General features: G+C 42.0%; 1 protein-coding gene across 2 annotated transcripts; it reads right to left on the reverse strand.

Annotated features, from left to right (window-relative positions):
* Positions 1-2,877: 2,877 nt before the first annotated feature.
* hand2 (heart and neural crest derivatives expressed 2) lies at positions 2,878-5,049 on the reverse strand. 2 transcript variants are annotated; one of them, XM_010888257.4, is made up of 3 exons: positions 4,751-5,049; positions 3,904-4,469; positions 2,878-3,514 (listed from the first exon to the last, which is right to left on the reverse strand). In XM_010888257.4, the coding sequence occupies exons 2-3, from the start codon at positions 4,438-4,440 to the stop codon at positions 3,416-3,418; spliced, it is 636 nt and encodes a 211-aa protein (XP_010886559.1). In that variant the 5' UTR covers positions 4,441-4,469; positions 4,751-5,049; the 3' UTR covers positions 2,878-3,415. The 2 variants fall into 2 exon arrangements, with proteins under 2 accessions (XP_010886559.1, XP_034147002.1); XM_034291111.1 differs by having other exon boundaries at positions 3,904-5,049.
* Positions 5,050-14,284: the final 9,235 nt, after the last annotated feature.

A 14,284-nucleotide genomic window follows, 5' to 3' on the forward strand; every position in this document is an offset into this window, starting at 1 on the left:
TGAGAAAGAGATCACGTTTAGATTCAAGCCTGAAGTGACTTATTATAGTGCTTTTCCCTGAAAATTAGCCAAGGCTATTATATCTTGTAAAGATTTGACGTGGGTTATAAGCCTATTGTGTGTGTGTGTGTGTGTGTGTGTGTGTGTGTGTGTGTGTCTGTACATATATATTAATGTTTATATATTTAAAATTTATATTCTGTGTTTTCTGTATTCTGTGCGCTTTTATATGTCTACAATAGTTACGTTAGTATGGTCTGAGTCGCTCTCAAAACAACTTAAATAAATATCGGCTATGTCTTCGTCAATTATCCGATGCTATAGTTTAGCTGTTATGGCTTGATAGAAAGAAAAAAAAACATATAATATTTCCAGATTGCAAGTGGAACGTACGGCGTCATTACGTTCAGTGTTGCAGCCGGACGGCTTCCAATTGTCTGATCTGACGTCAACATGTCTACCCGCCTTCGGTGGGACTGCAGAGAGAGAAAAAAACGGTGGGTGGGAGGGTCTTATGAACTAATCGTTCGCAGATGTTTTTTTTATACCAGGGAAAATCTTGTTCCACACTTAGAAGTCTATCATGTTAAGTCCTCTTTGGTACTGTAAAAAGAGGGGATAAAAGTATAGAACACAGAACATCATTGGTCTGTGTACAGTTATTTGGATATTGTGCAGTGCGCATTATTGATTGAAACTGAAAATATTTTCTATTGTTGGCTTATGCCTTTAACTGCCTTCCTGCAAGCCTTATTAGCGCAGCGGATGAACCAAAATACCGAGACTTTTATTAGCATGTTGGACCAGGTCATTGCATCCCATTGCATTTGCACTGGTATAAGAATAATTGGCCAATGTGTGCTAGTAGACATAGGAACTATAGACATTTATTAGTAGGGTTGTACAGCAGCAGGTCAGTTTCAGGTCATGTTTTATCAAGATAACTAGTTGACACTATTTCGACGCCATCTTGACACGGACTGACAAATTATCCATAACTGCGGACTCTAAGCCAGAAAATTTTAAACATTTACTGTAGGCTAAAATGTAACTCTTTAGTCAAAAAGCTACATTGTAAAATGTCACATCTTGTGTGGATAACGGGTGAATAACTACTCGCCAAAAATGCATTACAATTACGCGAAAGATAAGGATACGTTTCATTATTGTAGTGAAGCAGTTGTTATAAACGTTAAATTAAAGCAGACATATGAATACAAAATATTTTGTTTATACAAGCTTTTATCTTACGGGCCTAATTGCGCAATATGACATACGCATTGATTAGGTTGTCTTAGCATACATGGGATATTGGCAATAGGTTGTAGATGGGATGTTTTTTTCCTCGTTCATTTTCTGTTATAATGGTTTGATTATGGACAGGCATTTGCAAAGAAAATAAATAGCCTATTTAACGAATTTTCTATTATTTTTTATCTAAAACCGTTCACAGATTTCGCAGTCCGCACGCCCTCAACACTTATAGAGGCACGCTATCAATCACACGAGCATCCGATAGCTGGGCCCTCTCTCCTGCCTGGACAATCTACCTTCATCAGACCAACCAGCTTTTAACGTCAAAATCCACATTTTTCCCGGCTCCGCTCTGTCTCGTCCTCTTGTGATTTGGGCGAGAAGAGTGGATTGCCATAATTAACCAATGGAATTTCAAGCTTAGCCTATTTTTTCCACCATGTTTACATCTTTACTAGGCTGGGCATGGAACCTATATAGGCTTAAGTTTGTTTCTTAGACCATCACATTAGTGTCTCTAGCCTATAGTTTTTATGCATTTGTAAGAGGGTTGTTTTGAAATCGTAAATCACGTTATAACACTTAAAGTGCAGTAGGAGCAAAACATACATTGTAATTATTTTTGTTAAATATAGTAGTAGGCTACAATAATTGTAGAAACGCACACTTGCCTCAATGCCGGCCCATGTTTCTTTTCTTTTGTGACCATACCTAATGACAGCAACAATACATGCTGTTAATAAGAAATTACCGTGTAATCACTACCGTGTGAATGATAGGGCGAACAATAATAGTTCAACTATAGCCTGTTACGCATTCTGTCCACAATACTTGTCATGATAGTAATTATGAAAATTATATAGTAACAATAATATGGCTGTAGTCTAATAGAAGATGAAAATAACAAAGGCCTGGGCCTTCACGCAAGTAGATAATTGACGCCTGTACGTTTCCTCGTGGTTGGGTTAAAATGCTCATAGCCCAAATGAACAATGCGTGTGAGTTCGAAGTAAACAATAACATTAACTGACGCTCGTTGTAGTGTACTGTTGAGTGAAAATACCACAAAATGATTATTCGTCCGGCCAACTCCATATAATTATTCCGCCTACAAATATATAATATGTATATCTCGTTTCAGTCTGTCTCCCTCGTATTGCAAATAGGGCTGTTGAGATATATTTCTTAGATTAAATCTATATCCTACACGATCACCTATGTCAGAGCCGGCATGTTTCTCATACGAACACTAGACAGTTTCTGCTCCGCGTGGGAATGTTTCTGTTTCTACTTGAGGAGCTGTTGTGGATGTATCGCGTGAGTGCTGTTTGACAGGACTCGGGGAGGAATGGCCTATGCAAGCATGCCCTGCCGTTTGAAATATAGTGGCCTCGGCTACCTCTGGTCAAAACACAGCACGCACTATTTCATTTTTACCGTAACTTCTAAATATATTTTATTTATATTCGATGGAGACATCTAGCCTACTAATACGCGAACGCTTCTTTGGCATGTATGCGCGACATTTTACATCGAGTTTGTTTGGAAGGTCTATGACATAACCTCCTTTAAGTCTGCCTTGTATTTCCACTTAAATTATGCAACAAGATGTTTATCTTTGCTTTTAAAAAAACACAGTGGTTTATTGAATTAATTACATTGTTTACATCTCAAATATTATTTAAATGCCACGTCTCTCTACGGAAGTGCACTTGAGTGGACTTAACAGCCGTTTTAAACACTATCAAATACTGCATACGACCACAAAAATGACAACATAACACTTCATGACTTTGTTTCTCCACCAAATAAAACATTTGCTTGAACTGCAACCACGACATCAGTCAATCATTGCTAACTATATCTAAAGAAAGAGAGGGTTAGATTGAGAATCTAGACTTCACATACACCATAGTGTCCAACATTTCACTCTTGGGACAACAACAAACATCCAAACAACAATATTAGGCAGACCGTCCCTTACCAAAGGGGTTTACTCCTCCACATAAAAATGGAATGGTTTTCTTCAAATATCCACTCTCCGTAGCGGCAATTGCACATAAATATTCCATTAAATAAAGTGAGAGTACAAATAAAAGTCTAGAAGAAGACCTTTTCATCATTTCATGTCTTTTTCTGAGAGTAGAATGGTAGTTTAGTTTCACTGTTTGAGTTCTAAAGCCCAGACATGCTGCGGCCAACCAGTTCTGCCTTTGGTTTTCTTGTCGTTGCTGCTGGCTGAGTTTTTCAAAACTTCATTCTGTTGGGAACAAAAAAGCAGATGTGTGTTATTATGTTAGTTTTTTAAAAATACTTTCTCACCACCTCTGGGTGCTGGACTGCTGTTCCGCCAACACTGGAGTTGGAATCGTGAAGTTGTTATTCATAAATTACATTGACAATTATTAGGTTTACATTGTTTTACAATGCCATTTTAGCATTGACGTCTTTCAGTATCATAGTTGTCTTTAATAATATATGTTTTATTATCGTTTGTGAAAATAGATAGTCATGTAGACCTATTTAATTCTAGAGAAGACTGCAAACGCTAATTAATTATCCCTTATGTCAAGCTTTGCCGGAGGGCAATTTCATGTTGGTCTATTTCTCCATGCATAACTGAATTTGTAGATTTTATGGATTTCTTACCACTTCTTTCTTTCGCCTCTCCTCCTTGGCTTCTGTCTTTTTGAAGTCCGCTTTGAAGGCCTCTGCCTCGCCGTTTTGTTCGTCCTTGTCCAGAATGTCCATGAGGTAAGCGATATAGCTTGTAGCCAACCGGAGGGTCTTTATTTTGGACAACTTAGTATCCGCCGGAACATTCGGAATGCACTCCCTGAGCTCCGCGAAGGCGCTATTGATGCTCTGAGTCCTGCGTCTCTCCTTTCGGTTCGCCGTAGGTCTCCGTTTCACCGGCCGCGGTCCCATCCCGATTCCTGCAGCGCCAGCCCCGGGGATACCACCTCCGTAGTGTACGTGGTCCAACGCCGGGCCCCCGGCGGAGTACTCGGGGCTGTACGAGGGTCCCATACTGTAGTCAGGGGGAGACATCTCAGGGTGGCTTATCAACCAGCCGTGGAAGTAGGGGTTCTCTTCGTGGCAGCGGCTTGCTGCCGCCGCCGCGGCGAAGGAGTAGCCGTCGTGATGCATCACCGGGTGGTGAGGGAACCCACCGACTAAACTCATGGCGACACAGCAGCTGACCGAAAACCGTTCTAATAACGAACCACAAAATGGACACGCGTTTGCACTCTCCGAGTATGGTCAGATTCTCCAAAAGATGGAAGAGAAATAGGCTATCCCCATAAAAAAAAAATAAAGTAACTTGCTTCAGTTGGTCTTTTGAAACGGTCAGCTAGTGCAGTGTGTCCAATACAAACTCATAAACCAAACTTCAGCAATGCATTGGTTTTAAGAAGTATACTTTTTTTCATCCAATCTATTTTTCTGGTTTATAGGCTGTGCAGAATAAAGAAGAATGCGGTCAGCTACTTACACGCATTTCTCCGTTTGTCCATTCCCAACGTGAGAAAGTTGCTTCTTTCCCATAACCAAGATTTAAAGTGCATGTCTCATCTGTTTAGCTGCGTCCTCAAGCACTAGGTCGAGGTTTTCCCCTCTAAACTATGTATTTCAGAACAGTTGTAAAGGACGTCAGATAAAAACGCCTGAAATCCTAGTTGCTTTAGCGTGCACAACACGCCAATGTTCAGCCTTAGCCTACTTCAATTGAGCACACAGCGAGAATTCCTCTGTTTGATCTCCATGTCACAGCTTCATCTTTAGAACGGCTTGGGTTAATATATGTCGTCAAGACCGCTCTGAGCCAATCGCGTGTTGAAGGAGGAGGGACATAACCTACATTGCTGGGTGTTTATGCTCCTTCCTTTCAATGGCCGGTCTAAAGCATTGGCAGCCTGGACATACGTATTTTATCAATGCCATTAAGATTGTGAAAAATCCATACACGCCTAATTAGCCTATTGAAATTATGAAATCATCAACGAAATTAAAGGTATGGATGTTTTTCCCTTTAAAAGTAAACATTTGAGGTCATTCTTGTGATTTTAACAATTCTCTGATCATTTATGATTTGCGCGGTTGTCCTTTTAAAATGTATAGGGTAGAAGTTCAAATGCACGCTAAGTTTATTCTTGAAAACCAACTTCGTTGTAAACATCGTTCTCGTGAATATGTCAAAGGGTCAGTTATTTCAGTTATCAGTGCAGCAATTTATTTCGTTCACGCTCATGGAAGAGGATTAAATATCGTCAAACTGGAATATCATCACTATACCACTTTCACATTCGACTTCGTGATATTTTATATATTTTCTCCAGTCTGAAGTGGGCATAGGCCTAGTTCGCCCCGTGTTTATTAGCGAAGTGCATAATAGGCCTAATAGACATATGTTGTTAAAATATTGCTTAAATATTCATAAGGCCTAGGAGCATTCCATTATCCCCCATTTGGTCACATTAAACAATGACATGATATGAAGCAAAAAAAAAGCAACAAAACTAAATATTTTTTCAATTGAATCAAAATGTAATTTATCTGTTTATAATGAATAAAATCCTACACTTATTCTATGTAACCTATAGTTTTTGTTTTGTTTTTACTGACATGCTTTTATTTTTTTTGCTTTATTTGCTATCGTTTTACACAGGTCTAAAAGTTTATTAATTCCATAGCAAGCTGTCCTTCCTATTCCATGGGCGAAGATTTATTTATTTATTTTTTTGTAGAATGAGACACGCCATGAGGTAATGTAGTCCAAGTCTAACAATGTATCTAAGAAAACACAAGCTTTTAAAATACAACATAATGGTCTCCCGTTTTAAGAAATTAACATTTCTTTTGGTTTTGTACAATGTCTACAGAACATTTCACCCCATGTAAACAGAGGACTGAGCATACTTGACTGTAGGGGCTACGTTATTGAATAAAAAATGCAGCCAATAATTTCATTGCCGCATTCATTTGGTTGCAGTTATGAATACATTAATATGAACTTTACACTCCATGGGACATCACTTGAGTTCTGGAATAGGGCAATACAAAAACCAATAGAATTGAGTGACCCGAAAGAATCCGGCTGAAGGAGCAGTGAGTAAGAAAAAAAAAAGTAGGCCTGTTCAGCACAGATTGCTGATAAGGTAAACAATTCATTTAAATAGTGGAGTAATTTTCTTTCAGGCCTCATTTGAATCTTTATTTAGACTCAAGGCTGTTGATAATCACACCCATATTTATTTATGGAAATCTCATTGGCTTTACTCCAAGTGCATCCTTGCATGGCAATGCATGAGAAATTGACATATCCGAGCGTACGCCTAAAGATACCACAAGTCGCATTTTGACATCGGTCGATACACTGCAGGATAAAAGGTAATTCCACATAGAGAAACATGTTCCATCATTAACAATGATAGTAAATGAAAGTGACAAAGCTGCACACATAAACCATTACAATTGCCATGAGGTAAAGCCCGTTTTATTTCCTTTATGTAGAACAATGCAGACCGTGTGGGGGTCAGAATAAACGACTTGGCATTCGAGGGCTGTTTTATTTGGACATTCCACTGCATGCCTTTTTCTGTTCGCACACCGCGTGGTGAACGCGCGTGCACGCGTGTCTTGTGTGCGCGCGCGTATACGTGTGCGTAGGTTGTGATTACTCTGGTGCATGTGTGCAGTCTACATGTGTGACAGACCTAGGGGAGAGAGTGAGAGAGAGGCAGAAAAAGCAAGAAGAATAAGAAAAAATATCACAGACTCACAAAGGAAGGCAGAGAGCCCATGATTTATATTTGTTTAAGTGCTGTATGTGGGGTGGTAGGGTGTAATTCATCTGGCTGAATGGAAGTTCTTTGAGTAATTTAGATACGTCCAGTCTCCAGTTAATGACATATAATAAGCCTATAGGTCAGTTGGTCAGACTCCTGTTACCAACCCCTCCTCTCCTCTCTGATCTCCTTTCAAACTGAATTTCGTATAAATAAATAAAGTTATGCAGAGCAAAATATTTGAGCGTGAGAGAAGTGGTTTATGAATGTGATAGGCTATAAATTCGGTGGAATCAACCCGCCGATTTGGGTAGTATCATCGCGAGTGCTGTTTTTGGGAGGAATACATTCAATTAGCAAAAATCACAAATTTCCATGCTGCGATTAAGTGAAATACAAATGTAGACATTTTAAAATAATAAAGGTAAAATAATGATTATTCAGCTAATTATTGTAACTCCTTAACATTAATAAGCGACGTTATTCGGGTATCCTGTGTCAGTATCATGAATAAACTTGAAATTATTTGAAACAAATATTTGATTAATAGGCCTATTAGGTGTTCTAGCATTCCAGAACAACTCCAAAATATAAACACACTTCAATGCAGCACTGAATTATTTCATTAATTAGTAGGCCTACACGAAAATAAAAAACGAAGATTGGCCTACAATTCCATGTTATAACATATACCAACAATATAATATTATAACCAGCGTTATTACAAAAACCAACAATAAAATAAAGGCCTACCAGGCCCTGAAATACGGGAACATGAAAAACAAACAAGCACCTTCCCATCTCCTCTACCCCGTCTTTCCTGAGGTGTCGTGAGTAAAATCTTGGCAATTTACATGAAGTTCCCAATGCAGAAATTCGAAATGTATCCACACATTTTTACACACATTTTTCTCTACGCATTATTCGCCCTTTTAAAACAGCCTCTCCCCGCATTGACCTATTTAGCAGAAATAGCCTATGCTGTAACGGGGTTAATCAGTCGTTCATGCAGGGCTGCTATAGCCGTACAGGCCTAAGAAGTAACCCTTACCAGCTACCCAAATTAATTTAGCCTATTTCAACCCGTCGGATATGTCGACTGATAGAGAACAGGCTAAAAGGTGGATTTGAGGAACTTTTACGATGTTTTTAATACAACGCACCTTTGCTTGTGAATAACAGCCATTTAGAACCACATTATATCCACAAAGATGCTTTGAAAGGCTTGTTGCTTATTATTGCCAATGCTTGTCACGTCTAATATAGAGGAGGACAGAGTGAGAAAGTTCATACTGGAACAAAGGATTGATGTGAAACATCAGAGGGACCACGCTTAGATCACCATAATATATTTGGATGGCATTTGACTACGGCTCTGTTGAAGTACGCATTAAAAATAATGCACCGTCATTAATTAAAACCTACAAATAGGGTTTTGGAAATATATATTTTGTGTTTTCTTTTCACTGTTTTGAATCGACCTTGCATGATGTAATTAAGTTATAATCCATTAAGTGCGTTGTAGGGCTGTTCTGGATACTGCCCTTGGTCTGCGGTACTATATTGGCCAAACACCACAAACGCCGAGGTGCCTTATTTACTATTCACATACTACAGTAAATTATTTATATTTTTGGTCATATACATATACCACATCTGTTAGCCAATCACTACTCAGTGTTCGAACCTCTAGGTTAATAATTCTTGTTATAAACCGGGTGGTTCGATCTCTGAACGCTGACTGGCTAAAAGCCATGGTATAGGGTCTGATATTCAAATGAAGGATGGTAGGCTAAGGAATTTCGTTATACCTTTTTATTCCATATTCACATATCTTGGGCAAACGTCAACGTTTTGGCCTTCTGGTCTTTCTCAATACAAAAGGTCCAATGATTTTTCACACATACTGGCGCAGTATATAAGTAATGAGGCGCGTCAAAGGGCTGGGACGCTCCCACCTGCAAGTAATTATAAATTATAGATTACATAGGCCACGTCTGGCTCGAAAAGGAAACACAATATATAAATGACAACAATGGAAAAAAAAGAGGCTTAAGTTTTTGATTGCTTCGTCAGTTATTGTAATTTAAATTGAAAATGTTTCACATTGGTGTTTCATTTTTACATATTCGGAAAACAGGACCTAAATCCATGGGCCTAATTGAATCCATTTGTTTAAAAGACTTCCAATATTTGGTTCTGAGCAACCCTTTGAAGAGGTTTGCGGTCTAGGACTCTCCTCTCCTACTCTCTAGTTTGATATAACAGGCTTTCAGCTCTATTAAAAAATACATATTAATATCAAGGACATTATTAACCAGTTTATAATAGCAATAAAGAATATTGGGGTTTTGTGGTATCTGGCTAGTATTCCAGTGCTGTGCATTGCATTGTCAATGAAGGCAGCCCTTGGCCACAACATATTGACAGGCTTTAGCTGTGGTGAATTGGCCTTTTCCTACCACTCCCTTGTGCCTTATTGCTTAAACAACCTATCCCGGTGAAGTTTGAGCTCTGTCGTTTTCACTCTGGATGTATTAGTCAATTATGAATAACTGATATCGTATTGATATTTGATATTCTGCATATGAACACAAGCAGGGTGATGGAGGAAATCACAGGCAAGGGAGAAACTGACATTACGATTCAACAAAAAGTTAATTAAACTATCATGCTTTCAATAGTGCATGCGTATTGCTAACATAGGCGTACAATTATGTATTTTCATGACCCACTTAATTAACATTTTCATTGATCCCAGGCTATGAAACACCCAAAGAGATGTAGGAATTCAGGTTTATAACTGTCAAGGCCTCCTACTGGATTCAACACATGCCTTTCCCCATTTTTGTGAATGTGTAGAATCTGTCAGTGAGACACTAATAGCAGCGTATTGCCCTTCACCACACTGAAAATCCTCTCCACTGGGGTCAGTCCGCTGGTCAGTCAGCCAGTGCCTTTGCAGGAGAACGTGGTTAATGTCAGTGGTGCGACTGGAAACCACTTCATCAGTTCGCGGCCATTCGTGGCCCTTCAGCAAAAAAAAAAAAAAAACGAAACACATTTTCTCTCGCATAATATGACATAGTGAGCAACACGTGTGAAAGGTGTGTGTGCTACAGAGCGGAACATCTCCGTTTAAAACCCGTGTTGGGTGAAACACTTCTTCTTCCACAACACCCCTGTCGTCTGCCCTGTCTTCCTCCCCCAATCGCAGCCCCCCCCCCCCCCCATCCGTAGCAGGTATTGGCGGCGGTCATCACTTCCTCAGCCCCTTGTCATTTAGCACCTGTTCTCCCGGCGTCAACTCATTTCTCTGTTTCCACGTTTCCTCCAAGCAAGTCAGGTTGGTCCGTGTGGAGAGAGGGGGAGAGAGGGGGAGAGAGGGGGAGAGAGGGGGAGAGAGGGGGAGAGAGGGGGAGAGAGGAGGAGGCAGGACCTCTCGGGCGAAGTTGTCTCTCAACTCTGTTCGACCTTTATCTACACTTGCTCTCCCCTGTTTGGACAGACCTGTTTTTCTATGTCCTTGTTTCTTTTCTTTCCATCACCACCCACTTCTGTTCTCTTAACCCCCCCCCCCACCCCCCCACCCCGGCAGGGCCAGGTTCAAAGCTGTAGTTACTCATCCCTCTCAAACCAACGGGGCCATTGTCTCTGCCCCTGGCGTCTGTGGTAGTGTATCACCCAGGTGTGGGAGCGAAGGCAACACCAAACATATATTTAGTCCACTGTGCTTACTGCCCTCTGCGGCCTGGCCTTTTCTTATTGTCACCGCTAAGGGCCAGGGATAGAATCCTTGGAGAAAGAGCCAAGTAGGTAAGACAAGAGTACACCTTTGTGTGGGAATCGGTGATAACCAACGTGAATGGTTTCACTGCGTTTGTTTTTTTTTTAAATCTTCCAAAGGCCGGACAAACAAGCCCTTATATGGTCACCCTTGCTGTGCTGAGCGAGGTACAAACAATTGTCTCACATTCGAACGTTAACGACCATTACCCAGAACCCCCCTTGTTTCCACTCTCCTTGGTTTATCCAATATCCATAATCAATCTCCTGCGTAATGAACTAAATGAAATGATGGGGAAAAAATCATTATACTAATGTGGAAGACTAATTTACTAAGACTGTCTGGTTTCTCTTCACTATTTATCTTAGTGATATTGCACACACACACACACACGCGCACAGTACTCACCTTCTGTCGGCTCTGGTACAACCGGCTGTAACTGAGCCATTTTGGAGGAGAACATGGGTCATTTAAGAGACAAAAGAGATTCATAACCCAGGGTTCCCTGCTAACACAATACTACTAACCAGTTTATGCAATGCATTCCAAATCCAATAAAAGGCAGGGAATCTGTTCTGTACTAATCAGAACCATGTGTTTGTATGGTTGTGGAGTTCTAATAGTGTATCCTGCCCTAGTCTGAGCAGGGCTGTCTTAAACATCTACTCTGTTGACCGGGCAAGGTCGAGGTGCGTCCAACAGAACGGTTTTGCTGTGTGTGGTGTCTTTTTCTACTTCTCCTTCATGAGTACCTTATATTTCCTGGGTTCGTTTTTTGAAGGTCCACTCAGGTCACCTCCATCTGGAGTATCCTTCCATATCCTTTTAGGTAAATTAGGCGTTTAGAAGACAAAATAGGAGGGACAAGCTGGCTTGTTAAAACGTCCCCCTCCCCAAATGACCTGTTGCACACCTGTGTCAAGGCATACAGTAGGTCTGGGAAAGGTTGTTAAAAAGTGAGCATTGACAGTTCCCAGCAGCACAGTGGACCCCATCGTTTTGAAATTGAAGAAGTCTGAAACCATCTAGACTCTTCCTTGAGTTTGCTGTCCAGGCCAAACTAAGGAATCGGGGCAAGATGTGCCTTCGCAGAGGTGACTAAGAACCCAGTGGCCACTCTTACAGAGCTACAAATTGGACCGCCTGCCACAAGCACAACCATCTCTGCAGCGCTCCATCAATCAGGCCTTCGTGGTTGAGTGAATAGGCTGGAGTTTGCCAAACGCCGATCTAGCACTTAAAGGACACAAGAGCATGAGCGAAAACACTCTTTGGTCTGATGAGACCAAAATCGAACAATTAGGCCTGAATGCAAAGCCTGACGTCTTGGTAATACAAGCTACTGCTCATCATCATGGGATGAAATTTAAAGATCCAGGTGTTTAAATCTGGCACCCAGTCTTAATCAAAGCTTTGCCAAAGGCACTTCTACAAAGTACTGAATGAAGGGTCTGAAAACGTATGTACACACATATAAAAATATATAATTTTCCTAATCCATAATCAAATGCGGAGACACTGGGGATGGAGCCAATTAAAACCTGGGGATGACTGGAACTGTAGCCATTACGCCACCCTCTTACGAGAGAGACCTCATAATGTCCCGTCTGCAAGACGGAACCCTGTGCAGAGCAATGTCCCCGTCACTTCCCAGGGGGATTGGGATGTGATATTTGGACCAGAGGGAAGAGTGCCCCCTGCTGGCCCTCTGAACACCACTTCCAGCAACATCTGGTCTCATATCCAGGGACCGACCAGCACTGAGCCTGTTTAGCTTTGGAGACAAGCCAGCAGTGGGATTCTGGGTAATACGCTGATGGCCTTCTGAAATGAAATAGGGCGAGACCCCTCTCCATTTCTCTCTCTCTCTCTCTATTACATACCACACTATAGTCATACCCGAAGGTACCAGAAATGGACGTACCAAACATGACTTGGCCAGCCAGTGTGACGAGGCCTGGGACGAGACTAGTTTAGCTGACCAGGCTGCAAAGTGGTTGGTTTTCAGGCCTAAAACAACAACACTGAGAAAACACAGTTTACATGTTTTTCCTGGAAGATGTTGAACTTGTGAAATCGCACAGGACAGTGCCTACGTACGGGAATAAGCAAAATTGTGGATTTGGTAATTATGATGACATTTAAATGGACTCCAACATTGCAGCAGATATTGAAAGGTGGGGATCACACAGCCGATTTCCACATTTCAACCTAATGTTTTCACTTTGAAAGGTTAAACGGTCAGAGCATAGCCACTGCGAGCGCCTCTGTCTACAAAATGATTTATGAGAAGCATCAGCCGGGCAGGTGAGTTTGGCAATTAATCCCTCGTTAAGGCCTCAACACAGCCCTGACGCTAAGCAAAGCCGAGCCTCTCTGTGTTTTCCTGCGTTTTTTTATTTGTATTTTGTAAGAGCTGGAGTACAGAACCACGGGCACCTGTCAGGCCGACAGACAAAACCAGCACCACGACTCATATTGGCACGTCCAAGTAGTGTGAAGTCACTGGCTGAGACCCTGTTAATTACACACACACACACACACAGACCTTGCCCGCCCGCTGTCCCAGGTGGTTGGTTCTGGCCCGCTGTCGTCCTCTCTGGTTCACCCGTTACCTGGGTGACCTGGTTCAGTGGGATTATTAGGATCTCCAGTTGGGTCTGACCACACCGGGCCCCCATATGGTACCGCTTATGTTATTTGAAAGCGAGAGCCCCGACCCGTTTCCCTTCGGAGGGAACGTATAACACAGAGAATCCACATTGTAGAAAGTGTGTTTGTGTTGGGACAGCATCCCTGTTAAAAACATACCCTCTCCGTAAATCTCCCCTGAGGCCGACCAACCACACTGTCATTATCGTGCGCGTTCCTAGCTCGCCGACCCGCGTGTGTTTCCAAGGCACAGGGATGTCTCGTCACGTTCACCAGGACGCCGGGAGGGATGAATGGGAGCGAGAGCGGAGCACATGCGTGGCTCCTGGGCGCCGGCCTGTTTGTCTGCGGAGCCCCGGCGAAGGGGGATGATGATGGGAGTGTGCTTCATCACATCGACATGACTAACGGGACACTCCCCCTCTCACTCCCTTTTCTCCCGCCAAGATACACCGATAAACAACTCCGGATTCCGTCCTCTCTCCATTTCTCCCTGTCTCAGCGGGGTAGCATCTCACAGTGCTGCTCTCAGGTCTCCCATAATTCACCCTGCATCCTCCCTGGCCTGGCCTAGCCTTGACCAGTAACACAGAGGGGCGCCTGAGTTCACGCGCCAGCTAAGCCCTTTAGTCATACTTCTGAGCAAGACTGTGGGATTCCACTGAGATAAATCTCTGATTCCGGTCAGGCCGCCTCCGATCCGTCTGTCCTACGACCGGTCCATTTTATGTATTGTGTAAACGCTTGTGGCCGAGAAAGGCCAGGGTTCATTGGAAGTGGGTGTGAACTGGGTGTGTGCGCG

Source organism: Esox lucius, chromosome 25, assembly GCF_011004845.1.
Source record: "Esox lucius isolate fEsoLuc1 chromosome 25, fEsoLuc1.pri, whole genome shotgun sequence".
NCBI classification, from domain to species: Eukaryota; Metazoa; Chordata; class Actinopteri; order Esociformes; family Esocidae; genus Esox; species Esox lucius.